This window comes from Manis javanica, chromosome 7, assembly GCF_040802235.1.
Source record: "Manis javanica isolate MJ-LG chromosome 7, MJ_LKY, whole genome shotgun sequence".
NCBI classification, from domain to species: Eukaryota; Metazoa; Chordata; class Mammalia; order Pholidota; family Manidae; genus Manis; species Manis javanica.
Window position 1 is genome coordinate 378,029 of NC_133162.1, and position 27,782 is coordinate 405,810.

Consider the following 27,782-nt stretch of genomic DNA (forward strand, 5'->3'; position numbering starts at 1 on the left):
TACAACGAATGGCCAACAGCAGACAGGCCTTTTAATTGAAAATTTTACAATTACAGGTTATAGTGTCATCAACTCCTGAGAAGCATTATCTACTTAAGACACAGCAGGAGCAAGCCTCGCCTGCCGGGCACCCGGGAAAAGGACAGCCCTGACAGGCACACCCAGGCAGTCCCCCGGAAACAGGAGCTGGCCAGGCCACAGAGCCGCCTTCCTGGAGCAGAGACCTGAGTACAGGGACCAGTGTGCAGCTTCTGGAAAAGGGAACCTTGAGCGTCAAACACCTGGCAGTGAAGGCCTGGGATAGCACGCGGCCCTGTTGCCGAGGGCCGGGCAGGAGTGAGACCCTCACCGATTGACCTGGCTTGGGGGCGTGCTCTGCAGGACCTCCCTGTCCAGCATCACCGGGCCCAGCAGCCCGCTGCGGAAGGTCTGGAGGAAATCTCGGGCCGCTGCGGCATAGTTGGGCTGGATGACATTCACATCACCTGGGAAAGACAGGCGGGCCTGGTGAGGAAGGAGCGTTCCTGGCAGGTCTGCCATCGAGGAGCCTGGGACTTGGGGGCATCCCTTCCCGCCTGCCCTCAGGGCCACAGAAGGGGGCTGCCGAGCTCAGGCACCAGGGCATATCTAGGGCACCATCACCTGGAGTCTCTGGGGCCACGCAAGGTGGGGGGCATGGAGTGTGCCCTACATAGTACACAGAGCAGCTCACCGCCCCACCCCACCCCAAGGGCCCCTTCCTCTCCAGAAACCTTTGGTACTCGAGCAGCCCTGTGCACCCACGGTGTCCTCTCCCTACAGTCAGCCCCGCTGGATGGGGTGGCCACCCAAGGCCAGTCGGGACCAGGGCCTCCTCTCACCTGTGCCTGTGAGCACCTTCACCTTCTGCGTCTTGCCCAGCTTCACAGCCACCTGCTTCAGCACACTGGCTATGTCATCACAGGCCCCACCCAGGCCATAGAACTGCGTGTACCTGCACATAGGCCACTGGTCAGTGACTGGGAGCCAGGGCCTGGCCCACGCGAGGTCACACCTGGCTCCACAAAGGACCCCTCCTGGGCGTGGGTGGGCATGGGAGTCTGGACTCTGAGAAAGCCCAAGGTAGACTCACTGGCATCTCCTCCTATGTGGCCATGGCCAGCTGCCCTCAGCTACAAGGGGGGGAACAACTGCCTTGTCCACCCACCCTGACAGCCTGGGCCCAGGTCCCCAGGTCAGCTCAGAGGCCCCAGAGACACGTCCAGTCTGCAGTGTGGGTGTCTCAGGGCAGCTATGCAGGACCAGTGTAGCCAGGATCGACTTCTGTCCCCCTTGGCTGGAGGATGGACAGGTCCATCTAACGAGCATTTCTGTAGCCTGCAGACCAGCACAGACCAGGACTGTTGAGACCTGCCCGGCAACTCTTGTGGACACCTACTCCCCACAACACTGGCCTGGGCCTCATGGGAAAGGCCACCGTGGCTGAGCACATCGGATCTGATGGACCCCCCCAGACAAGCACCTCCCTGACCCCCAGGATCCAGGAGACACCTGGACCAACAGCCCCATGGTGGGGACACAGCAGTCAAGTACTTCCCTACCCAGAACCTCCTCGGTGGCAGATCTGGCAGCATCTGCCTCATGACCCACACTGGGGGGCAGGGCTCAGCCTTGAGGAAGTCATGCTCATGCTGTAGGCCCAGCAAACGAAGATGAGGCCTGGACCCCATGTGCACATCACAGCCCCTGCCTCCGAGGACGTCTGAATCCCGAGGAACGTGGGTCCTACGTCAGACCTCCAGGAGCAGCCGCCCACAGGCTCCTCTGTCCCAGCAATCCCAAAAGCTGTCCCCAGGAGACAGACAGGCCCCGGGGAGGACCCCCACTGGAGCTGCTCCTGGCAGAGACTCAGCTGCTGCTTTCCAGAAATGCTACAGAACAGCAGAGACCCAAACTGCCGCAACAGGAAGCAAAAGAATCCCATCTGATAGTACAACGCCGTGCAAGACAGGAACAAGTCCTGGGTTCGCCCCCACCAGAAACAAGCAGAACAGAAGCGGCGACCAGACAGACATAAAGCCACGGTTTCCAAGGCGCAGACCTGAGGCCGCGAGGCAGACACAGCACACAGCCCGTGCTGGAGCCCACGTCCCCAGGGACTGCTGGAGGGCAGGGTGCTGGGAGGCAGGTGGCTAAGGCCGCATGGGAGAACAGGAAGGACACAGCTACCCGGGGTTCCAGGAGCCGGCAGCGCCTCTCTGACTGTCAGCAGAGGAAGGAGCTACTCACAGGAGGAAGGAAACGCCCCAGGCTGAAAGGCAGAGGGGTTGTGGCCGCACCCACAGGCAAGTACAGACAGAAGCCTCGGGACCCACAGTGTTGGGGCAGGCAGGGCCCTGCCTCGGCCAGGGGAGCTGTTCCAGACCCCCAGGCCTCACAGCACCAAACTGTTTCCAGATAACTGTGCCTGAACAAGGCTCAGGGATTTTCACGGGACCCAAAAGGTAGAGTTCAAAATGCCCAGCATCCCAGCAAGAATGATCAGGCATCTCAGCAGGAAAGCAGGCCCACCGTGAGGGCCTCGACTGGCTGAAGCTGCTCCAGATGCAAGAATCAGCAAGGCCAGTAAGCTGGTTACTGGGGCCTCCTTCATGCGGTTCCACTGCTAAGTAACAACATGGAAGAAATGAAAAAATGACCCAAATCAAACTTCTGGTGGTGAGCACTATGAGACACACGTGGAAGGCATTACTAGCAGGACGGATACTGCAGGGGAGGAGCAAGGAGCCCAAACACCCCACTGCTGAGCAGGACAGCCCGCACAGCTGACATGTGGGTGACAGAGTCCCGCAGGGAGGGAGGGGAGACAGAAAAACGCAGGAAGAAATAATGGTTGCAACTTATCCAAATTTGGTAAGAACTACAAAGCCACAGATGTAGGAACCCAATGAACTATAAGCCCAGGAAACATGAAGAAAACCACACCAAGGCCTATGGTCATAAACTGCTCAAATTCATGATAAAGAGAAAATATTAAAAGCAGCTGGAGGAACATTACCCACAGAGGAACAAGACAGACACAAGACTTCTCATCAGAAACAACGCAGGTAAGAGAAGGGTGGCGACATCCTTGCAGTTCTGCAAAACCGTCCACCCAGAACCACATGCAGCAAATCTCTCTCAAACATGAAGGTAAAGACATGTCCAGGCAACCCAAACCCAAAAGAGATCGTCACCAGCAGACCTGCATCATAATAAACGTTAGGGGAAATCTTCAGAGGAAACAACACTAGGTGCGAACCTGGGTCCACACACACAGCACGCGGCACCGTGGACGGGAGAGCGGAGGGCAGACAGCCAGGACTGACTTCGTGCACTTCAAAGCTCTGTATAAACAAAAGTACTAACAGTGAATCTGGGCTTATAACATATACAGAAGTCAGACATCTGAACAATGCCCAAAAGTCAAGATGAGGAAAATGGGAATATGCTGCTATAAGTCCCTTACAACATAGGAGAGGTGCTACTGTGCCACTTAGACGCTCTACAGACTCTAAGGCAACCTCCTGCAAAAGTTACAGGTAACAAGCTAACAAAGGCATGGAACACAATCGTAAACAGTACCCCATCAATCTTAAAAAAGTCCAAAGAGCAACACACACACACACACACAAAGATGAAGAGGGAAAAGAACAAACAGGACAAGTAATAAGATAATGAATTTAAGCCCAAAACCAATAATCCCATCAACAGAAATGGCTAAACACCTAAATAAAAGAAACAGATTGGATAAGGAACAAGACCCAGCTATGTGCAGCCTAAAGGAAACACGTTTTAGACAGACACACAAGGAGCTCAAAGTGGGACAGAAAGGCCTGCCACACTAACACTCATCAAAAGCTGAAGTGGCTACGTACGTATCAGGCCAGGGGACATCCAAGAATACTCTGAAGGAAAAGAATGTCACTTGAAACAGTAAAGACATCGAACCATCAAGAGGACGGAACAACCTGCAGATGCTTCTGCACCTCACAGTGGGGCTTCGAAGCACACGAAGCAAATAGGGGCAGATCCACAGGAACAGGAAACCGACCCCCTGGTGGTGGCTGATGGGGGAGATAGAAGGTGAACCACTGGCGTGGAAATAAGGGACAGTAAGAATGAACAGTAACCCATGATTGGACAGTCATTGCGAACAAAAGGGGCTGCTTTTGGGGGAAATTATAAAATGAATAAACCTCTAGCCAGGCTCCTGTCCTCAATGCAACAAGGACATCCAGGAACACCCACAGCTCCCACCACCCCATGCCCAGAGCAGCTGTGTACATCCCCGTACAGGGAAACACTGCTCAGCAGCAACTGGGGGGGCCGAGCAGCACACATCACACGGGGAGGAATCTGAAAACTATCACGCCAAGTGCACGAAGCCAGACAAGGGCCAGCATGTGCAGTATGACTCCATTCACAGGAAATTCCAGAAAGCGACAGGAAGCAGACAGCTACCGGGGCACAGGGAGGGGGCAGGAGTGGGTGGGAAGGAGGGGTTACAAAGCAACACAAGAATTGAGGGGGTTTCCTTGACTAACTATTTCAGACGTCTCCCTGTCAAACCATACTGAACTGCACATTTACATGTATGCAGATTGCCGTTTGTCCACAACCCCTACTGGCACTGGTTCTCTCCTTCACGTGTTCAGCTGGGATGGCGAGGAAAGAGTTGCCTGCCCTGCACTCACCCAAAGAGCTGGTGCCTGTTGAGGGTGTAGAGAAGGTAGTCTGCCAGCGTCTCCTCCCCCACCAGGTGATCCAACACGGTTCCTGGAAACAGGCAGCTGAGAGTAAGCGCCAAGAAACAGCCTGGCATCAGAGCTTGAGTGCCTCCTGGTCTCTGCCAGAAACGCTGCGGACAGGGCCATGCCGTGGCTGCCCGACCTGACCTCTCCGCCCGTCTGCGGGGATTATGGGGTCAGAGCAGTACCCAGGATGCGTCAGCTGGGGGCCAGGCTGCGTGACACTGCGTTAGACCGCCCCCCTCCACAGCAGCCCAGCAGAGAAGGGCAGGCATAACCCACCCAATCCGGGGGCTCCACTCACCACACAGGGCCAGCTTTAGGCCCGTCTCCACGCTTTCGATCCGAGGAGCCAGCACCCCAGGAGTGTCCAGAAGGAACGTCAGTGGCCGCTCACATACCTATGGTCAGAGGATGGTCGGGCCCACTACGCAGGAAGTCCTGAGCAGCCCCTCCCGCCAGGCCTCCTACTGAGAGACCCCATGAGCCTCAGAGTCGGGTTCCTGAGGCTCCAAGGAGGCCCCAGAAACCTGCCCCAATAGGTGTCCACATGTCCAGCAAGGTCTCAGTATCCCCAGAGGACTTGATCCCCATTTAATTAGGAGAATAAATAAAAGCCACAGTGCCCAATAGCCCCCCTTCTCCTCCCAGGGAGAAAAGTAGATGTTCGAAGCAGCTGACCACAACTGAGACAACAGGCCAGCTCAGCTCCACCCTGACCTCTGCGCAACCTCAGTTTCCTTGTCTGAGAAGCAGGGTGAGAAGCATGTCCTCCCCTGGGCTCAGCGTAAGAACGGGTACAGTGCACCTTGGTACACAGCGCATGCTCAGTGGGAACACAGGTGGAGGGACACACGGCAGGACAGAGGCAGGCCCACCCCCTCTTGAGCCCTAGGGAAGTGCCAGGTGCCCATGTGCAGAGCTCTGGGCCAGTGGCCAAGGACCCCTACCTGAATTCTGGACATCACAGCTCTGGTGATCCCAGGCTCGCCGCCCACCCTGGTGGCTTTTCCTGCACAATTGAAGGGGCTGTAAATGTATATGGAACACATAAGGCCTGGTGCAGAAGCCACCAGACGAGCATGAAGCACATGGTAACCTACAAAGGCCCAACCAAGCCCTAGTTCCCGCCAGCTCTGACACCTTCCAAGCCAAGCACCAGAACCACCTCCCATGGCTGGAAAGGTGCTCCCACCCCTGCTGAGGACCAGGAAGGCCAGAGCAGCCTCCTCATCAGCACTGCCACCTCCCTCCCTCCTGTACAGGCCTGCATCCGAATCCTCTGCCCCCACGGCACTGCCCACCACAGGCTTGTCTGAGGCTGAGCTCCTGACAGAGGGGCCAACCTGCGCTGCAAACACTGGCTGCCCTGAAACCCAGCTCAAGGTAAGCCAAGCAGACCCTCCACCATGGGCTCAGTCAGCTGCTGAGTAAAGGGAGATGTGTCTGTCAGTGGAGGAATGGGTAAGCAAATAGGGTCCATCCAAACACCGAATACCGCTCAGCCTTCAAAAGGAAATTCCGAAACAGGTAAAATGTGGATGGACCTTGTGGACACTATAGTCAGTGAAGTAAGCCAGACACACACACACAGTCACCATGACTCCACCCCTAGGAGGTACCAGGTCAGAACCATAAAGACAGAAAGTCAGTGAGAGGTTCCCCAGGACTGGAGGAGGGGCCTTAGCATTAGGATTACAGGGCTTCAGTCTGAAATCACGGCAAGTCTGGAAATAGCACGAAGGCAGCACGTATACTAATGCCACGGCATTTTTTAAAGCTACAATTAAAGAAAAGTAAATTTTAAGAAAGAGATCCCTGGTACAAATCTCTGATGAGCACCAAAATATGGCCTGTGAAGTAGTGGCTCAGTGCGGTTCAGTGTCTGGGCTTGTGCACTGGGAACAGGTTCACTAATAGGGAACACAGTGCTAAGGTGAAAAACAAGGGCAAGCATGGACGTGGGTGTTACATGTTAACATACGTCAGAACAGAAGACAGAGGCAAGGACCCTCATGTGACCCGAAACCAGAGGGCCAGTGTGGGCCCAGGGACAGCCCGGCACCCCGACTGCAGACAGGCTGGGAGAGCCTCGGCGATCCTCATGAGGATGCAACCCCCCAGGTCAGGACCTGGGAAGCCCATTCAGCCGCCTGCCTGCCTGATGTCAGACCCCATCTACTCTTCAACTCAGCCTCAAGTTTGATGGATCAGAGGGACTTAAACAAATAAAAAGACAAAATGCCCAAAGTTCGGGAAAGTCATCCACATACAAAACACGTCGGACATCTAATATTCAAGAGAGCGCAGAATAAGTATAAAATATGTAGCGGATGACGTCTGACCACGTAACCACACAGCAGGTCGCTGCCTGGGTCCCCTTGGTGAGAGGGACAGCCCGGCGCTGCAAGGCCACGGCTTCAGTCCTGGGAAAGCACACCAGTGGCTGTTCTCCTGGAAACGAGCCTCCCGCCCCCTGCATGGCTGGCAGTACCTTTCTTGAGGTGCTGTCTCCTGAGCGAGTTGATGAGGGAGGACTTGCCCACATTTGGGACCCCGACCACCAGGACACAGGCCTCCAGGTTCTGTGGAGGTGAAGAGCAGGCACTCGGGGGCCCACCTGGACCCTCCTCAGGCCCATGCAACCAGACCTATGAGCCCAGGGCCACCCAGAGGGAGGGAAGGTCACTGCAGGGCTCTGCCCACCCTTTCTGATAAGAACGAGAGGACAGAGGGGGGCTCCGTGGGCAGGGCATCTGCAGCAGTGCACAGAGAGGCTCATGTGCGTGCTGAGGCCTGAGTGGTTCTGGGGCTCAGCCACGACCTGCCATGGGGAGCAGGGCAGGAGGGGCTGTCTCAGAGCCAGCACTGGGCCCCACCAACCTCTCCTCGGTGATAGCGGTAGCTGCTCCCAACCAATTCCGTGACCATCGGGATGACCTGCAAGAAAACAACCACAGAGCCACTTCCTCACGGAAACCAGGCTCTATCCGAGCTCTGGAGGGGGTGTGCTCTCATGTCCACCATCGGGAAGCCAGGGTTCTGTCCACATCAGGGCAGGGGATCAGACTGCGGTGTGGTGGAGGGGTCACCTGTACCCTGTGCCTCCACCACAAACCAGCAGGACAGTCCCACCGGAGGGTGGCAGCTGTGACTGAAACCACCTTCTAACAAAGACACGTGTCAGCCGGTGCAATTTTCCTAACACAATGGGGAAGATCAGGGCTGAGTGTTTCCAAAGGTTCCTTCCACTTATAGCCCAGAATACACTACACAGCCTGGCTGTGCCAAGCCCAGCACAGTCTGCCCAGGCTCCATGCGCTCTGGCTCCCCAAGGCGAGCATGCCACGGATTGTCTCCAAAACTCTGCTTCTATGCTTTTATAATTTATAGTATGTTTCCCATTTCTTTAAGCAGAAGCATTAGAAAACAAAACAGAAAAAAACTTACCTGCTTGATGTTTACATCCTTTACACAGTTGGTAAAAATGACATTTTGTAGGCCTTCTCCTTCTAAGTGTTGTAAAATTTTCTGAAAGAAACAAAACAATTTCATTTTAAATACTGAATGCAAACAGGAGGGGTATAATATTCCTATCTGAGGATCTGAGACTGAGGGCTCCTCTCTGCAAGGCATGCTTGTGGGCTCAGAGCCCTCGGGGCTGGATTCAAGGAGCAGTTTGGGCTGACCTGAAGGAGCCAGGCGACGACAGGGGTGGGCACGGGTGCAATGACGCAGCACCGCGGACTGTCTGCAGGGGCTTCAGAGGAGGGCAGCCAGCCCACCAGCAGGAGCAGCTGGCTCGGTGGGTGCGCACAGGGGTGAAGGGCCTGGCTCAGGGGCGGCTGAGCAGGTCCTCGGGCTGCGTGCTCCAGGCCCCAGGTGTGAGGTCTCAGCAGACACTGCCTCCCCTCTCAGGGCTCCAGCCACCTTCATGTGAAATGAGGCTGGACTAGGTTATTCTGAAGCCACTAAATATACATGTTGATCTTTGTTTAGTGACTCCTCACTCCTGTGGTTCTGATCAACTTTGGCAAAAGGAATTCCCCATCGTTTTGAACCCAATCTGATGATAAAGTATATGCAATACTTTAAAAGCCCAGAAGTAAACAAGGTTAATATGAATATACTGGTTTTAACATCAAGTGAAATCATATTTTTGAAACCAGTATTCATTGTTTGATCTGCCACTAACCAAAATTATGAATGAGGCAAATGAGGTCACTCATTAATTCAGTGACTTAGTGAAGTGTTTTAGTCATTCCTTACAATGGTGCAGATCAAGAAACGCCTTCACAAAGACCTATTTGAAGCTGCACTGGGTTCCCCGCCCACTGCAGCGGCGGGCACAGAGGGCTTCCCTCCCTCCTCCGCCTCCTCTCCAGAACCTCCAGGGCAGCACCTGAGAGTAGCGCACGCTCGCGCTGCCTCCGGACCAGGTGAGTCGTGCCTCCCAACGTTGTCACTTTAACGCGTCCACCACTGTACAAAAATGAGCATTCAAGGGCAGAAGCACTTGCTAAGGCTCAAATCTCTGCTGATATAAGCAACTGGAAGCTTGTGGCGATAAATCACAGCTGCAAATGCAGCGACAAGGGAGAATAAACCCGTGCACAGCAGGAAGATCCACCAGAGCTGGGGGGAGCGAGCCCACAGGGGGGCGGGCGCTGGTGGGACGCCGTGGGTGGGGCGATGGGAGGGGCTGGAAGGCCTGGGGCGGGGCGACGGGAGGGGCGCTGGCTCGGGGGCGGGCGCTCAGCTAGCCGGCGTCAGGCGGGGAAATGCGTTCAGCCCGGGTCTGCGGTGGAACTCTCCCGGCTTTAGCATCCGGCATTTCCCTGGGGCTTGTTGGTTGGGGTACCAGTCAGCTAAGAAACCTGAAACGCGTTCTTGCTGCTGCACCACTAACAACTTGAAAGAAAAAAAGGCTATAATTCAAAAGACTCTGACACCTGCCCTTTGAGAAGGACCTGACAACAGAGGAAGAAAAGTAGAGATGAGTACCTCACAAAGCGCATTTCCAGGATCGCCATGTTCCCTTCACCTCTGGGACATACGGGAAATACCCGGCTCGTGGCCACTTGTCCCCGCTGCTCCTGCCTGGCTCTGGAGACATCCACTAGCTACTCTGGGGCCTCCCTCTCCCTCCCAGCGCCAGACTCCTGGGTGTGCAGGAGGCAGCCCGCAGGACCCGGCTGGAGTCTGGAAGGCTGTGCAGACCCCTGTGCGCAAAGGCAGCCACCACAGGGGACCTCCAGGCCAGTGCTGTCCAGGACTTCCCGCAAACAGCCACACATAGCTACTAAAACTGCAACTAATTAAAATGGATAAAACGTGACTGTCAGTTCTGGGGCAGCAGGAGCCACAGCTCAGGTGCTCACAGGCACGTGGGGCCGTCGCCGGCAGCACATCCCAACCACTGCCACCAGAGGTGTGCGCTTTGGTCGTCTGGATCATAAACTGGACGTCAGAGGGAAGCATGTAATTGTAAAGGGTTGTTTGCTCAAGTGAGCAAGTGGCCCCAGTGGTGTCTGCAAGGGGGTCTCTACCTGCTGCTCCTTCAGATCTGCCAGGTCCATCTTGTTGAGGACGAGCAAGTGAGGCTTAAGCCCAAGCGTCTCCCGAAACAGAGGGTTTCGGCCTGAAAATGGGATGTGGCACAATTAAGGCAAAAATTCCTTCAGTTTTACCAGCCAACTAACTCATCTTGCCTGGTCTTGTAAAGCCCCACGTTCAGAAGGACCAACAGGTGGGAAGCCTCCCCTCCCTGCCCCACCTCAGGCCCCCATAGCTACTAGGAAACTAACCCCCAGCCCTGCCCTCAGGGTTAGGTAAAGGGTGTGCCTTCTCCTCACTGCGCCCCCAGCAGGACTCGGGCTGCTGCTGGTAGACAAAAGGTGGACAGGCAGAGCAGGGGTCTCACGTGGCTTCTCAACCAGGAATGATTCCACCAAAAAACACAGAGCTCGGTGGAAAGTTTTATATCTGGGTCATAGCTTAGTTGCCAGGGTTCATTAAGTTCAAAACGAATAATCTGATCACTCAAAAAAAAAAAGGTGCCTTACCTAAAGTCCTGACTACCGCCACCGCCACCCTCTGGTGACCCCCAAGAAGACACAGGGTTCCCTCCACAAAGACCTGCAGGGATGGTTCTGCCACCTTACTGCCAGGTCAGCCCTTCCACCCCTTGGCCAGGGGCCCTCAGGGCTCACTAGGGTCCCACCTTGTGTGACAATGACACAGCAGGGCAGGGTGGGGAGGCCTTTACCTTCAGAGCACTCGGCCCCTTCCACACCCCGGGTCCAGGCACCAGTTAAGGCAGCCTTCCTCACACACCAAGGGGCTTTCCACAAACTGCACTCTTCCCCCAGAGTTAGGTAACCCTGTGCCACTTAGAGCGCCAAAAGCCTCCAGCCTCCCTCCAGGGCCACTGCCCAGCACAAGGCGGTCCTGCCACGCCCCCTAGAGACCAAGTAGAGGAGGGATGGCCACTCACAGTGCCGGAGCAACTACAGGTTTCACCATTTTTTATAACTTCCGGTAAACACTTCTGACCAGCATGAGATACTGTGTGAAATGATGTATTTAGCTACAGTAAAGAAATGCAATACTTTATTGCAGAAGTTCCAAAAAGCCTTTGAAATCATGAAAATGGTCCCTCATCCTACATCCTGGAGATGATAACCCTCAAATCAACACCTTCATCATATAAGGAGAATTTAAATGTAGCTCAAGTACGACAAAAACAGGGTCTAACAAGATCATTACATCTTGTCGATTCATGGCTCAAGCACAGGACAGCCTGGTTGGCAAGAACATTTAAATCAAGGTTTTACATCCCACCTGGAGAATTCTACTGCCAGACTGCCTCGGAAGGCTGGGGTGTGCCAGGCAGAAGCCTTGACAAACACTGCCACCTATGTTATCAATGAGAACCTCAAAACACAGGGCCTGCACCTCACACTAGAGACTCTGATTAACTGGTCTGGAGAGGGGCCAAGACCAGTGTTGTTCACTGGCTTCTAGGGGAACTCTAATATATAACACGGGAGGAGGGGGGGTCACTGCCTTGACTGTCAGTAGCCATGACATGGCACCAATGAGGACCCTGCTACTGTGCTGGCTGGACCAGAGCAGGGACCAGAGGGAAGAGGCCCATGGAGACAAGGTGACAAGCCAGGAGCGCCTCCTGCCACCTCGGTGGTGCCTGACTCAGGAAGGAGGGCCTCCCCGCACTGCTGCAGTTCCGCCCCCTCTTCCAACAGGACTGAGGGATGCCCACACCACCAAACAATTCTCCAACACCAGCTGGGTGTCCTACAATTCAATCCAATTCCAACACTATCTACCTGGAGATGGCATCAGATCCCACAGGTTAAAGGTTCAGTCCCACAAGATTAAGAGGCCAATCGTAAGTCCAGGCTGTCACCTGTGTTTCTGACCCACGAGTTACATACTGGAGGTTCCCACCCACCACCACCACCTTGAGTTCCATTAATTTGCTAGAGTGGCTCACAGAACGAAAGAGAAACATTTTACATTCTAGATCACCAGTTTATTATTAGAAGACATAACTCCAGAACAGCCAGATGGAAGAGCTGCACAGGGAAGGTGTGGGGCAAGGGCTTCCAAGCTCTGCATGCCACTCTCTGCGTCCCCACATGCTCACTGGTCTGGAAGCTCTCCGAACCCTAGTAGTTCTGGGCTCTCATGGAGACTTCATCACACAGACATGACAGATTAAATCACTGGCCTTTGACAGTAAATTCAACCTTGGCCCCTCTCCCCTCCCACAGGTTGGGGGTGAATTTGAAAGCACCAACCCTCCAATATTAGGATTGGTACCCCTGGCAACCAGCCCCCATCCTTAGAGGACTTACTGGCTTTCCAAGAATCACCTCATAACATAACAAAAGACACCTCCCTCGCTCTCAACACTTAGAAAATTCCAACGGTTTTAGGAGCTCTGCCAGAAAAGGGGAAGAAAACCAAATGTATGTATTTTTTATTATAAATCACAATATCACAACTACCAAAGGATATCCGGGCATCATGGACCTCAATGATACAGTCGACCAACTTCAGGCTGCTCTGCATCTTCTTCAGTCCTAGAAAACAGAAGGATGCCTAAGGAGTCCATGCCTTTCAAGAGAGGTAGGAGATTTAAGTGGAACTGTGCTCTAATAACTGACAACCATTTGCTGAGGGCCACCTTCAGAAAGAGGCGCAGGAAGGCCCTGCGTGAGGGGCAGTCACAGCTCACAGGTGGCGCCAGACCATCTCCACCACCTGGATGGGTTGACCTCTCTGGGTCTGGCCTCAGCTATAAACTAAGTCAACACCAACTGACCAACTCATCGGATTTTTTATTAGATGAAGATGATGATCCTCTAAGTGAGGCAGAGCAGGGGTATGGGACAAACACCATGATTGACTCTTCCTGCCTATGATGAAAAATGCCGTTATATAAACAGTATAGTAACAACAGGAGGGACCCCATCATAAGGCTGAGATTCCATGTTTAACAACCAGGGAGTTAGGAGATAATACTCCCAACAGACTTCACGGTAATTAGCCAATGACCAACCCTATTCTAAGGCAGGGCGAGCAGTCCTACAGGGTATGTCGCCACTATCTGAAGGGAACCACTGTCTGGGAGAAGAACAGCATCAATAAATTCCTGCGTTAAGTTTACCTTACACTGTATCTAGAGGACAGACTATGCATGATGACATAATCTCTCTCACTGGTGAGACATCATGAGACCATGTGTCAAGCCTACACACCACCACCCCAACATACACACTTTGCCCCCAGTGAGTAAAATTATAATATTTCCAGAATGTCTCTCCTGCCTATAGTGCATCTGCATATCAAGAGGCGTTCCTGAGGGGTGGGGAATGCTTGTCTACATATCACTAGGTAATTACCTGGGTAACCTAGGGCTTATCTGAACCTGAGAGGTGGGGGAAGGTCTCCCTTGCTTCTGCAGGAGCCAAAAAGAGAAACGGTCCCGAACCGCAGTTTGTAAGCAATGAACAGGTTTTAAACTTTATTTCTCCCTTTGACAGACTTTGGTTTTAGAGGTATTTTGTCCCGGGATTTCCTCTCCCCGGAGTTACACCCCTATTCCTGAAATCCTTAGAAGACGCAATCCTAAGCCCTTAAGCATGCCACCTCTCAGCGGATGCCTGCACTCTGCTTTCTTTGAGTGTGTACTCTGCCTTATACAAAGCCTTCCTGCTGCTCAATTTACTGCATTTTGTCTCTGCATTTCCAAGCCTCTTGGGAGGACAATAAGAGAACCTCTTCCCAGTGGTAAGCATCTCCGTTAGTTTGCTATTTCATTCAATTTTCTAGACTTAAGCATAAGTCTTCCCTCTCTCTGTCCTACTTCAGACAAGCAGGGAAGGGCTCCTGGGAGCTCTGGTCTGGGCCTGCAAGCTCCCACGTCCTGGGTGACTGGGGCAGGACTGCAGTGTACCTCCTTGCTCCCTAGCAGCCTGCCTGCAAACCTTTCTTTGCCTTTGGGAAGCTCTCAGCATGACCTCACTCCACCCAGTGCTCTGCGGAGACCCCAGGTCCTGGGGCGGTGGGGGCCTAGTTCCCGTGCTGTGCGGATTCAAGCGGACCCTGGATGCCAGGTGACTCTGGCTTCAGTTGGCGAGGGGTGTGCCCTGCGCTGAGTGGGAGTTCAGAGGGCGTCCCCCACCCTCCTCTGCTCTTCCCTGCTCTCTGCCGCCTGCACGGATGCTGCCACTCGCTGCCACTCTAGCTTTAATGAATTCGTTCCTTACCCACACTCGTCCAACCTGTTCAAGAATTCTTTCTGGATCAGAGTCAAGAACCTTCGCCTGCCCAGGTTTTGGATTCACCTAGGGCACAGGGACAGACCTCCCCAGACGCCGCTGCCCAGCAACATTACATACAGACCTCGGCCGCTCATCCCGACCCCCACACACACAGCACCGCACTCACCCGGCCAGAAGCAACACGAAAGTGACAAAGCTCCCTTGTGCCAACGTTCCCGCTCAGGAACGGTAACAGCAGCCCCTCGGCCTTGCCCACACGGCCCAGCCCGGCCCGCCCCGCCCGGTTTCCAGTCCCCACGGCCACCGCGGCCCCTCCCCTCGGAAACGCCAGCGAGCACAGCACTCAGCAGAGGCTGTCGGGGCAGGTTACTGGGTATTGGGTGGATCAGGGTGCTAGGGGGGCAGGAGCAGGGCGGGAGCAAGCCGCAGCGCCGGCAAGGGCTGGACGCGTCCTAGAAGCCTTCTTAGGGGCAATTCTTGATAAACAAACAGTAAAAAACCCAGGGGCAAGAACGGCCACCGCTAAAGACGCTGCCGTAACAGCGGAATGCCTCACAACTACCTCTTCCACTCGGCCTTCGAAATAACATTCAGGAAATAGTATCTTTAAAAACAGACGTGGAAACTGGCTTCGGGGATCAAAGTGGCAGAAGGGACTTGCCGGGAACCAGGGTGAGGTCAGCCCCGGCCACCCAGGCCGCCGCCGGAGACGCGCCACGCACACGGCTGAGGTGAGGCGGGCGCAGCCGGTGGGCAGTCCCGCCCCTCTGTCCTTCCGCCCCGGACCTCACCCTTGGCCATGTGGCCCGGGAACCAGCGCGCCACGTCGCGACCGCCCAGGGGAAACCTCTCCCGCCAGGCAGCCCCGGCCGCTCCACAGAGCGAACGCGCGGGCAGCCTCATGGCGCCGCGCCCCGCTACGCCGCGCAGCGCAGGGGGCCGCTCCGCGACGGACCTCTCCGCCTGACGCGGGGCCCCGGCCGGAGGTTCCGGCGCTCCGCGGTTCCGCCTGGCGCTGCCTGCGCGTGCGTGTGACGCCACTTCGGCGGCGGACAGAGCCCAGGGGGCGGGGCGGGGCGCCGGGGCGGGGCTACGGAGAGGGCGGGGCTACGAGCCAAACCCCGGACCGACGTAGTCCGGTCATTTTTTTAAAGGAATTCGTAGATATATTAATATTCATTAAATTTTAAAACCCTAGTTCTTCCTTAAGCATTTCCTTAGTGTAACAAAGTTTAGCAGTCTCCTGTCAATGTTTGGTCCCTTTTCACAAACTTGATTAAAATTTTCAGATATTTTTAAGTTACCTTACAAATGTAAATGTAACGTCTACCAAGCACTTCAAGTACTCCAGGTTTTAATATAACAGACCCCTTGCAAATACGGACTGCAGTTCTGCTAAATTAAACCTGCTAATACAATGAGCCTGAAATTCTCTTCACTGTCCTAATAATCTATGTAAGTGCAGCCAGGTTTTAACTTTAAATCAAGAGTCTTAACTTCTCAACTGCACACTGGGTTACAAGAGTACTACTATAAAGGAACTTTTGAATCAAACTCCTAAATTTCCAAACATACACAGATTCTCAGAACAAAAATGCCATTACTGTGGTCTTGAAGGTCTTAAACCTCCTAACGCTCAGCACAAAACGTTCCTGGGGTTGAGAGACCCATTTCCCCAACGGGAGACAAGCCTCCCAAGCAGCTTTCCAGCTGAGTCAAAGACACTGCAAGGACGCAGCCCCCAGCCCCTCCTCACTGAGCCCCACCCCCCTCGCCCTAGCCAGGGCAGCTTGGGTCCCAGAGGCCTACAGCCGGAGGAATCCTGGTGTCAGCACAGCAGACCTCCACACCTGATGGGAGCTGTATTCTTTCACCACAGCACTAAAATGGAGCCTTGCTGAATTCTGGATTGCTCCCACAGCTGCCTGACTGCAGGTGTCCAGAGCAAAACGAGCAGGCAAGACCTGATGGAGGGGTGATTTGACCCCAAATGGGCGGGATGAGAAGGTCCCTGCAGAACTGCTGGGCACAGGAGGTGTATGACAGCATGGCCATTTGGGGCTGGAGGAACCCAACCAAGCACACATACACTCTGCCCTGAAACCACAGTCCCTCACCAGGGGCAGGACGGACTGCAGCCCGAGGCATGAGGAGGGACAGGGAGCCGCTGATGTCAAGGTGGGTGCACGGCCCTGGTCCGACTGCATGTGGCACGGAGCCCTGCCTCTGCAGCTCTGCTTCCTCCCCCGACACACAGCCCGGGTGCTGCCCCACAGCTACACCAGCCCCTCAGGGCTTGTCCTGGAACAATGCCACGTTCTCCCTGGCAGCTGTAACACCTGGCAGTCGCTGATACTGACGTCTAGGCATTCTGTCCTTTCCTCAGCTGTGAGGGGCCATGCAACCCACTCTTCAGGGCACTTTGGGGATGCAGGGGAGGGATGGGTGAGCTGAGCACAGCACCTGTGCCCCCTGACACACGCACCTCGACACCACCCAGCATACCCCAACAAGCCCACCCCAACACTCACCCCAGCACATCACACAAACACTTGTAGTGTACCCTACATGTTGACTGTAACACTAACCCTGGCACATTCACCCCAACATGCTCCCCACACTCACCCCACCACCTGGCTATTCTGCTCTTGGCTCATTTCTATAGAAAAGACAGGCCCCAGGTCAGGACAGAGTCCCCAGGTCCTCGTTTCTCCCCAGTCTCTGGCCCTTGCCCAGCCCATGGGGCAGCAGGATGAACAAGAGGGGTCCCAGGCACCAGCAACAAGAACTCAGAGCACCTGAAGATGTCCCTGATGAGGGGCGACGACAGCCCCCGGAGCCCAGGGGCGGCGGCCATGTCCGTGGGGTACAGGACCCTCAATGGCATGGGACTGGGGCAAGACAGAAGACAGATGCAACAGGCCTCAGGCGTGAGGACTCTGGCCACAGAAGCTTTACTACACTTCATGTGTGCCATCAGTGTGGCACATGTCTCCAGGAAGAGCCCACACTCGGCTCATGCCCAGCTCTGGCTGGACTCAGCGACGGACGTGAGGCAGGAGAGCTTCCCAGCCACCAGGGAAGGAGGGCTGTCATTAGCACCACCTGTCAGACGGAAGGACGGCGCAGCCTCCCCAGCACCAGAGGCACAGAGTCGGGCTCAGAGCCTGGGCCCGGGCAGATGCACCTGGGGGCCCTGCAGAGCGAGGAGCCTGTCGGCCTCTCTCCAGCCGGACAGCAGAGCTCCATGTGTGGTAGAGTAGAACATCCGGTGCGTGGCTTCCCCCGCAAACAGTACCTGGAGCTGCAAAAGAGGGCTGGGATCGGTGGGGTGCCAGGGCTGGTGTGGCCACAGGGCTGGTGGCGCGCGTGCGGCTGTGTTCTTCGCTCCGTCCCACACCTGATGTGACACATTCCACCCCTGCCACGAGAGAGCAGCACCTGAGGAGGACACCTCGGACCACGTGGCCAGAATCACAAAACGAAAACAACAGATGGTCTGGTGAGCGAAACCCGAAGAGGTGGGAATCAGGAAGGAAGCAGGTAAGACAGTCTGAGGCCGCCCAGAAGCCCACCTTCCCAACAGCAATGCCAGAAAAAGGAAAACACTAAACGGAGAGATGAGATGACTCAATGACCAGGGCCAGCTCCGAGTTTGGAAGCACTGGGCCTGGGCCAGACGTGGGACAGGAGCCATCTCACACCCGGCTCCCAGCAGCGCTCGGCGAGTTTGGCAGCCCAGCGCTCACCGGGGCTTCCTGAGACCTGGAAACGGACACAGAGAAGAAAGGGAGCGGAGCGGCTCCGGGCCTCCCTGCGGCGGCCTGGGAATGTCTTCAGGACACCACGGGCATGACCTGCCAGCTGCGGTTTCACACCCGACACGCAGCTTTTCCATGGCTGTGAGTTACTGGGGAGGCCTCCCACAGAAAGGCGGAGTCAAGGCGGAGTCGTGTCCTGCCCTTGAGTCTGGGCAGGCTTGTACCTGCTTTGGCCGGTGGAGTGACTTCGTACTGGGCTACGGGAGGCAGTGCAGTCCCCACTCTGAGAACGCCTGTGCTGGGGCCCTGGGCACCACAGGGACACACGGCCTCACTGGGGCCGCCAAGCCACACGGGAGGCCCCAGGCAGACACTCCAGTCAACACACCCGCAGAGGTCGGCCCTCGGGCCAGCCCAGCAAGGGCCAGCCACGTGAGGGAAGGGACCTCCAAGGGCCCAGCCCTCGAGTCACCCCAGTGGGCCAAGTCTTCTCAGCTGAGACCCCAGCAGTCGAGGGGCAGAAACAAGCCGACTATGCCCACCTCTAGGACCCAGCAGCATAATAGAGTGGCTGTGTCTACCACTGGGTGGCGGGGGGTGTTACCCAGCCATGGGGACCGAACACCTGCAGGGTATGGGTAGGAAAAAAGACATCATCACACATGCACTTTCTCTATAAAGTTTCCTCCTGTGCGTCTCTTTCTCAGGAAGCTACTGGTACAAATACCGCAACAAAGCATGGGTGCAGGGCAGGAGTGGTGGGGCCGGCTAGAGGCTGGAGAGGGAGGGCATGGGGACACAGGGCAGAACAGCAGGACAGACTCCAGCTGAGCCGTGGCCAGTGCAGATGCACGGGAGGGAGCATGCGGACAGCTAGCGGAGCCCCGCACACACTTGCTCACACACAGTACACACATGTCCACACTCATGTGCACACACCGCTCACAGACACACTCAGGTGTGGACAGTGCCTACAGCAACAAGACCACGTAAGCACCGAATGGCCATCTTCCCAAAATTACCATGTACTGCTTGGGAGGATGGGGGCAGGCCCGACAGGAGGGGGAAGCGAGAACCTTATCTGCTGCAGAGAGAGTTCAATCCGCATGCCTAAAACTGAGAATGGAGAAGCAACTCCCATCAAACAAGCAAGCCCAAATTCTGCGAGGCCATGGGGAACCAGACTGCCAGACACCACGAGGAGCCATCGCAGCACTCCAGGGTGCTAAGGGCATCCGAGCCAGGCATCTGCAGAGGCATCCGAGCCAGGCATCTGTATCTCTGAGAGGAGCGCAGGGGCATCTATGTAGCACCATCCCCATGGGGCATGCTTACCAACGACCTGCTGGAGGGCTGGAGGGCGAGCAGGGGAGGAGTAAGCTCACCGCTCTGGGGCTGGAGGAGGGGGCCCAAAGGTCCTGCCTACTTCTGTACGCATTTGAAATTTCCCACAACTAAAAGTTTTGTTACAGGTGGTAGCATAACACATTATTTAGAGATGTCATAAATCTAGAGGCTGGAATCAGCTGGCAGAGCAGCCTTGGGAGGGGGCAGTGGGCGGCCCCTATCAGCCTGCTACATTTTGTTTTTATTTTCTTAGCCACTACTGCAGAATTCTCTGACACCTTAAGCTATACGTGTGTATAATTCTGATAAAAATAATACATTTTAAAATTATTCTTAATTTCAACAGAAAATGGATTCTGAGACATGGGACCTGAGCCCCACCCACCACTCACTCACGCCCCAGCGGCCCTCAGCCTTCACGGGGGTCTGTTCCAGGGAGCCTGGGACCCTCCCACCCAGGCAGCACATCATACCTGGGCCTCTTTGCCATCCACAGGGAGGGGCTGAGCCAGCAGGTCAATGTCATCCCCAGTGCTGCCCACGGCCACGTAGCTGTAGGAGCCCCTGGTGTACGGGGCACTGTGCCAGCAGGACCTCAGCACGCTCTTGGGTGCAGGGAGCTGCGGGTTTCCTAAACAGAGATCCACATGTTAACCTGTCTCTCATTTTAAAGACTGAGCAGTTTAAAACGAAAGACCCTAACCAGGGAGAAAACCAAGCACAGAGAGTTAACAGGCTCTCTTCTCCATCCCACCCACGTTACTCAGCTCAGAACACCCAGAAATCTGAGTCCGCTGGCGGCCACCACGGGGTGGGGGGAGTGGGGGGTTGGCGGAGTCCTGATTCACCACCATGGGGCCACATGGTGGCGCTGTGGGGTTTCTGTTTTTCCTCAAGTTTCGTAGGTGAAGCTCTGATTTAAGGACAGCTGCCTTCACGCTGGTGGCAGATTTTAGAAAACAGAAATGGAAAGTGTTTGCAGAGCCATTTCAGCTCCTCAGAGATTAGAACTCTCAGTGACCCCACTAATATGAGGCAGGATGCCCTTGGAGCCAAATTCAGTTCTTCACTGTTTGGGAAAGGTTGGTTCGTGCATGGAGATCAAGCACAAGGTGGCGGCCTGGCCACAGGCAGTCAGTACCTGTCGCCCTGCGAAGCACGTGGGTCAGACACCGAAGCACTTCCTTGTCCGACAGAGTCTCCATGAACTCAGACTCCAGCCCAGCGATGAAACCACAGAGGATGTGGACAGACCTGCAGCAGGGAGACACCACTGAGACTGCCTGCAGCCAGCCCTGCCCTCCGCCCTGGCCACCTGCACAGGTGCCCCAAACAATGCCCAAAGCACCCATAGGGAGCCTTCCTCAGGCCCGTGGCTCTGCAAGCATGGGCCAGAGTCCCAGGGGCCTCGAGACCCCAGGGATCTGCGACACTAAGACGGTATTTGCTGCTTCCACTGTCCCATGCACCCCAATGGGCAAGAGCAACCGGGGGGCAGGAGGCAAACGGACGTCCCTTAGCAGAGCCGAGGCCATGACACTAACCACCTCACTGCACACCCAGGAAAAAATGCCAGATCCACAGGAGCATGTCCTCGATGACACGGTAAAAGTTTACCAACAACACTAACTCTTCACTAGAGTATGTCTAATACTTGTGTGACAGGATGGGAAACAGGCATAAATGTACAATGGGCACCTGGTGGACGGGCCACGTGCAGCAGTTTGAGTAGCCCACTGAACAAGCCTTCTTGTTCATGGACTGTTTTTGATTGAAAGAATGGCTGATAAACCCTGGCATTCAAGCTTGGGTAAAGTGTGTCTGCCACAAGGAAAACAACTTTTATTAGTGATCTCGAGAAAAAAATCAGAATTTTAGAAAATTTGTATCTGTCATCTACAGCTTGATAGGTTACCAATACTAAGAGATTTCTGAGACCAGTGGTGCTATTAATAGAGTTAATATTTTGATACTGCACAATGAAATGTATCAACATTTGGAAGACTGCATGAACTATTACTTTCAGAATGACCAAAAACGTAGAGAGATAAAAGGTCCATTCAAAGTGCAAGACAGGTGGATTTTAGCACAAAGGAATACAAAATCCATTAATGTGGCTCAGACTCCACACTTGCAGCTAACCTTTACAAAACTGCCACTTCTTGAGTCTCTGTAGTATCAAAGAATACTCACAATGATCTGAAAACTATTTAAATATTACTCCTTTCCTCAGCTACTATCTGTATAAGCCAGAACTTCTTCATCTTCTTCAACCAGAATCAAATGCTGCAGCAGAACAGAGGGGGCAGCCTGCGAATCCAGCTGCTTTTGAGGAAGGCAGACATGAAAGCGATTTGGAAAAAGGACAAAACATGTCCACCCTTCTCACTGAATTTGTTTTAGAAATACAGTTTTCATTTAAAAATGTTATTTATGCTAACATGGAACAGGCTTACAGTCGCTTTAAACAATATTTCTAAATTTCTGTTTTAATTTCTAGTGTGGTAAATGTATACACATAACCCATGTAAACAAAAGCTCTTTGGAATCCTTGAGAATGTTTAAGGGTTCAAAAGGGGGTCCTAAGACCACAAAGTATGCGAGCCACTGCCCTGGGCCACGAAGGCACCCAGAGTCCCTGGGACCTGGTCCCCACCGACATCCGGAGCACAGAGCACAGGCTGCAGAGCCAGGCCTAGAGCAGGTGGCCAAGCACACCCGGTCACTGGTCCACTTGCCTCCTATGACCCCAGGCCCGTTTCCAAACCTCTGATGTCAGTTTTATCTTCAGTGCAGAGGGGACGCACAGGGTGCCCTCAGGTTGGAGGTGCTGCTCATTCTGCTCTGGGTGGGGGCTGCTGGCACTGAGTCCTGCAGGTAGGCACGCCCACACTCCCCTCCTTATCCTCAGTCCTCCAGGCCGACAATGTGGTCCCCAATCCCCCCACGTCTGTGTGAAAACTGGAATCATGTCTGCCAACTGCATCTTTTAAACCATCTTTAAAACCAGTCTTATTTTCTGGGTTGGCGCCAAGTCGGCTCATGCTGCTCTCCTCGCGCTGTGTAGCCAGGCCATACCACTGGCCCCTGCTAACAGGTCTGTGATTCCATGACCTTAAAGGATGCCTGTTCAGTTACGGCATCGGGTCTAAGCACTCCCTCCCAGTTAGACAGCCATGTTTCGAATTCCGCCTGTCCCTTACAAGCCCCAGCTTCCTGCTGGATGTGCAGCCCAGTCCACCGGCACATTCCAGGCGCTAAGAGAAGCCGCCGAGCTGCACACAGCAGGAACTGTCTGCCCCTGGGGGCCTTATGCCCAGGGCACCCATCAGTGCTCTGGGGCTCCCTTGGGGACCCCCACCCATGAAAGCCTCCAGGAACGCCTCACAATGAGTCAACACATCGCTAGATCCCCAACCACACTAAGGCCAGCGAGCCAGCCCCGACTCAGAGCTCACACCTGAGGCTTCACAGAGAAACGGGAAGTGTACATACCCAGAGGAAGGCAGGACCAAAAAACCGATAAGCTTCTTGAACCAGGCGTCCTGCAGCTCAGGGGTGACGTCCTCCAGGGGCGACGTGTCCTCCCACACCACCTGGATGTGCTGGCAGTCCGGTTCCCAGAAGGGCTCCTCAAACTCCAGGAAGATTTTATTGTTGGTCCCAAAGCCAATTTTCCTGATCGCTTGTGCCTTCTCATCAGGCAGTGGTGGCTCGAAGAAAGTGTCCAGATGTTCTTTAAGAAAACCTGGAATTACACCACATAAACCTCTTAAACTGTAATTGACAACCACAGGAACTGCCCTAACTCCCGTCAGAGAAGCAGGAGAAAGAGGCCTCCACGCACTCTGTGTCCACTCAAGACCATGCCAGGCCCCAGCTCCCGGGGCACAGAAGTGAGGCTGGCTTGGCCATCAGAACTCACAGCCTCCAGGGACTCGGCCTCGGCCGGCCAGCACCATAGGGGAGGGTCATGAAAGACCCCATGGCCACCTGGTCCTGCAGGGACGGTGCACACAGCCCACCCAGACTGCTCTGTGAGACAGCGTCTCACTTCCGAGCCTTCTGCCTCTCAGGGAATAGTTTGGAGCAGAGAAATATGCAGGGTTTATCCAGAAGCTACACAAAAAGTAATCTGCATGGCAAAAAAGTTAATTTAGCCCAAAGTCAAATAACATAATGCAATATTTGCAGCATAAGCCAACCTCCTCATGACACAGCTTGCAAGTGAGTAAAAAAGGATGAACAGCCTTGCAGGAAGCCAGGCACTGTGGTCATGAGGCTCCACAGAGGGGTGGCCACACCCTCCCCAGCAGCCTGTCTGTCCAGATCTTCAACCCAGCAGTTCCTGCTACTGGAATTTACCCACCAGAGACGATCACACAAGTACGTTTAAACACACATGGAAAACATAGCATGAAACAGAAAAAGGGGAAAACAACCTAAATTTCCATCAATATTAAGTAATGACACCTTCATACAAGAAAATACTATGTGGTTAGAAAGAACGAAAGTTACAAGTGCCCGGCCTGCCTCCCGTGAATGACGACGACGCAGATGCAACAATGCATCTATTGATTACAGCAGGATCTCAGCAAACATGCGCCACCACTGTGCATGAGCACAGCTGTTCATGTAAAAAAAAAAAACTGCTAGACCTATATGTGCTCATTTGGAAATATTGACAAAACGTTTTATTAAGCTCCCCCTACCCAAAAAGGCAAAGGGAGCCACAAAATAGTGTTACTGCATCTATGATTCTACTGGGTGCAGGCGGGCTTGTTCGTAAATACCCACTGCTGTATTTCGTTAGCCCTTTGTCCACAACATTACTTTCTGAAAGGACATGCAGAACTCCAAGCCACACCACGGGGCTGGAGGACACCTGCTCTTCATCTGCCATCTGCTCTGGCACCTGCTAGCATGGTGAACGTGAGCAATTAAGTGACTTATTTCTGCCGGCATTTGTCAAACAGGATAGGGACAGATGCATCCTCAGGCTCCCTGAGGACTAAATGAGGTGACCCCCCCGGACAGAACTTCACTTTCAACCGTCTCCCCCTTTTATCAAATTACCAGTTTCTACTAAAGACTCTGTCTAAAGCATCAGATCTGAAGTTAGAATTATTCACAGTACTCCTTCCTTCACTGCTGCTGTGATGCAACTTTAGACTCAGTTTCTAGGCCCTCTCCCATCTCCAAGAAAGCAGCTTAGGGGGCCTCCAGAAGCAGTTCCACTTTGCCAGAAATTACCTCTAGAGGAGCATGACATGCCTATTCTCCTACTGTGAAACTCTGAATTCCCAAGCACGCAACGGCTCTAAAACACAACAGAGAAATGCTATCTGAAACTGGAATGAAACTGAGATCAGTAGCCAAGCAAACGCCCCAGAGCCAGCTGAGCAGGGAGAAAGCCAGAGCTCTGAGCCCTGGGACAGGGGCCTGGAGGAAACGCAACCACAGAAATGGGCTTCACCTAAGGGCACTGTGACGATGACGTGATGTGCCGGGAAGCAGCCTCCATCCTCACACTCCACCAACACTGGGAACGTGTCCCCAGATTCAGCTTCCGGAAAGGACCCGTTCCAGTGAATGGTCTTCACGGGCTTGTTAAAAGCCACTGCGTCCTTGGGCAAGGAGGCCATGATGTGGTCTGTGAGCCCTTGGTAGCCCCTAGGAGAGACAGAGGTGCCGGCACTGCCTGGGGACCCGGCCCTGGATGTGAGACACTGTAAGCTCCCCAGGTCTATGGAGGCGGTGGGCAGCGGGGGCCCTGCAGGGAGGGTATGGGCCTCACTGGCCTCCCTTTTTCTGGTTCAGCACAGGATTGTCAGTACCCAGCTTCTGGGCTAATAGGAGGGGTAAAGAGATGAGCCGGTGGTAAATGCCCCCAGACGACGGAGAGAACGAGACCTCCTCCTCACCAGGCCCAGTGCTCTGTTTCTGAGTATAAATGCTCTCCCCTGTGCAGGAGCCTAGGTGACAATGATACCAGGGGGGACACCCAGAGAGCAGAGGGGACAGTGGGGGGGGGGGGGGGCTGCTAAGTAGTTTCCCGGTCTGCTAACTATGGGCAGCTGGTTTTAGGGACCTGTGAACTTTGGCTGATTAAGTGAGGTGGGGCAGGGGCCCATTCAAGGGGCAGGGAAGGCTCCCAGGTTGGTTAGCTCTAGTCCATCTCTGAAGCCAAAAAGACTTCATAAACAGAGGAGAGAGAAAGCATTACAGGATACATTTCCTTCTCTTGACTTAGCTTTTTCTTGAAAAAAATTTCTTCCTTTTTCTTGTATGACCTAAGCTAGGGGAACAAATGACCAATCTCTCTACGACAAAGAGACGAAATGGCTCCCTCTCATCCTGCCCGTGTCCCAGAGCTTGACCAGAGATAAACCAAAGGGTCAGGGTGCACAGAGGGGCCTGGAAAGCACAGAGGGGATCTGGGATGCACTGAGGGGTTCTGGAGTGCTTAGAGGGGGTCTGGAGGTGCATGGAGGGAACTTGGGGTGCACTGATGTATCCTGGAGTACACAGGTGTCTGGGGTACAGAAAGGATCTGGGGTGCATGGAGGGGATCTGGGGTGCATGGAGGGGATCTGGGGTGCATGGAGGGAGTCTGGGGTGTACAGAGGGGGACTGGGGTGCATGGAGGGGATCTAAGGTGCACAGAGAGGGTCTGAGGTACACTGAGAAGTTCTAGGGTGCACTGAGGGGTTCTTGGGTGCACAGAGGGGGTCTGGGGTATACAGAAAGGTTCTGAGGTATGCGGAAGGGATCTGGGGTACACTGAGGGGTTCTGGGGTACACGAAAGACTGACAGCATGAACATACCCAGGAAAGGTGCAGTCCAGCCCTGGAAGCACTGTGTATTCTCCAAAGGGCAGGAGGGCCACCGTGTCCATGCTGTGCGTGCCACTCACACAGCACTCCACGTTGAAGAAGCTGTTCAGGATGGCCAGCTTGAGCTTCTTGGACTCCTCGTCCTCCGTCCACCCAGCCACACACTGGCTGATCTCCCTCTTGAGGTACTCCCCCACACTGGGCACTGGGGCCTGGGCCGCATGCAGGAAATCCCGAGTCTGGTCTAGGAGGTTATAGAACAGATTGCCCATCTCTGCCACCAGCTCCAGGCTCACGCTTTCCCCGGAGCTGGCATAGGACACGGAGGGCAGGCCCACGTGGCCCCCAGTGTCCATCAGCTGGTTCTCCTCCGACAGGTCCTTCTCTCTCAGCAGCCCATACTTGGCAGCCAGCTGGAAAACGGGATTGCCTTGGGAGGGTCCATGGATCCAGTGAGCACCCAGCTCCACCACGCCACCTGAAAGGGACAGAAGGTGCCCCCTGAGGTTCTCCCACCAAAGGCCAGCCCGGAGCCCCCTCCTGGACCACATCCAGCCCTGCCCATCCCAAACACATCTGAAAACCAGCTCCAGGGCCACAGGGTCCTTGAGGACCACAGACTGTCACAGCAGGGCCTGGTCGGGCCTAGTTTAAGGAACACATGAGGGGCGGGGGCTGGCCTCCACCTGCACTTGGAGGAGGAGGGATGGCCGGGGCAGAAGGGTGCCCAAGGGGCCCCAAGAGACTGGAGGGGGAGTGCCTGGGGGGTGGCCAGGAGCTGTGCTGAACTGCAGGTGACTTCCCCGGCTGGGGCCCAGGCCTGCTAACTATGGTAGCCGGGTTTCGGGGACCCATAAACTTTGGCTGCTTAAGTGGGGCAGGGCCCTGGGAGCAGGCCGGGCGGCGGCCGCAGAACCGGAAGAGCACCAGTTGGGCTCTGGGAAGGGGTTCCGGGGAGGCCGTTACCGAAGTTGTTCTCTGAGCGGATGCGGCCGCCAGCGCGGGCCGTGGCCTCCAGGACATGCGGTTGCGGGAAGGCCGGGTGGCCGCAGAGCTTGTGCGCCGCGCCCAGCCCCGCGATGCCGCCGCCCACCACCAGCACCCGCGGCCCGCGGCCCGGGGCCGCCGCGCTGCGGCCACTCGACTCCATCACGCCGTCCGGCACAGCTCCTTCGCGTCCCGCCGCTCCGACGTCCGAAGTTCCCTGGGCAGAGCAGAGGCGGCCCGGGGACGCGGGCCGGGGCGGGGGCGGGGCG

General features: G+C 54.9%; 2 protein-coding genes across 5 annotated transcripts; both read right to left on the minus strand.

The window, feature by feature from the left end:
• On the minus strand, positions 1-15,605 carry MTG1 (mitochondrial ribosome associated GTPase 1). Its single transcript, XM_073240081.1, has 11 exons — positions 15,373-15,605; positions 12,811-12,877; positions 10,319-10,421; positions 8,220-8,300; positions 7,653-7,709; positions 7,264-7,354; positions 5,720-5,781; positions 5,074-5,170; positions 4,716-4,797; positions 861-973; positions 1-485 (listed from the first exon to the last, which is right to left on the minus strand). The coding sequence occupies exons 1-11, from the start codon at positions 15,482-15,484 to the stop codon at positions 346-348; spliced, it is 1,005 nt and encodes a 334-aa protein (XP_073096182.1). The 5' UTR covers positions 15,485-15,605; the 3' UTR covers positions 1-345.
• Positions 10,357-27,782, minus strand: PAOX (polyamine oxidase). Of its 4 annotated transcripts, none has more exons than XR_012132943.1 (8): positions 27,493-27,782; positions 26,518-27,004; positions 25,166-25,362; positions 23,185-23,437; positions 20,831-20,943; positions 20,163-20,320; positions 12,811-12,877; positions 10,357-10,421 (listed from the first exon to the last, which is right to left on the minus strand). XR_012132943.1 is itself a non-coding variant. In XM_037011338.2 (8 exons), the coding sequence occupies exons 1-8, from the start codon at positions 27,674-27,676 to the stop codon at positions 18,920-18,922; spliced, it is 1,458 nt and encodes a 485-aa protein (XP_036867233.1). In that variant the 5' UTR covers positions 27,677-27,782; the 3' UTR covers positions 17,892-18,919. The 4 variants fall into 4 exon arrangements, 3 of the variants coding, with proteins under 3 accessions (XP_017513170.2, XP_036867234.2, XP_036867233.1); XM_037011338.2 differs by lacking the exons at positions 10,357-10,421; positions 12,811-12,877 and adding exons at positions 17,892-18,967; positions 19,678-19,695; XM_017657681.3 differs by lacking the exons at positions 10,357-10,421; positions 12,811-12,877 and adding an exon at positions 17,506-17,885 and having other exon boundaries at positions 27,493-27,781.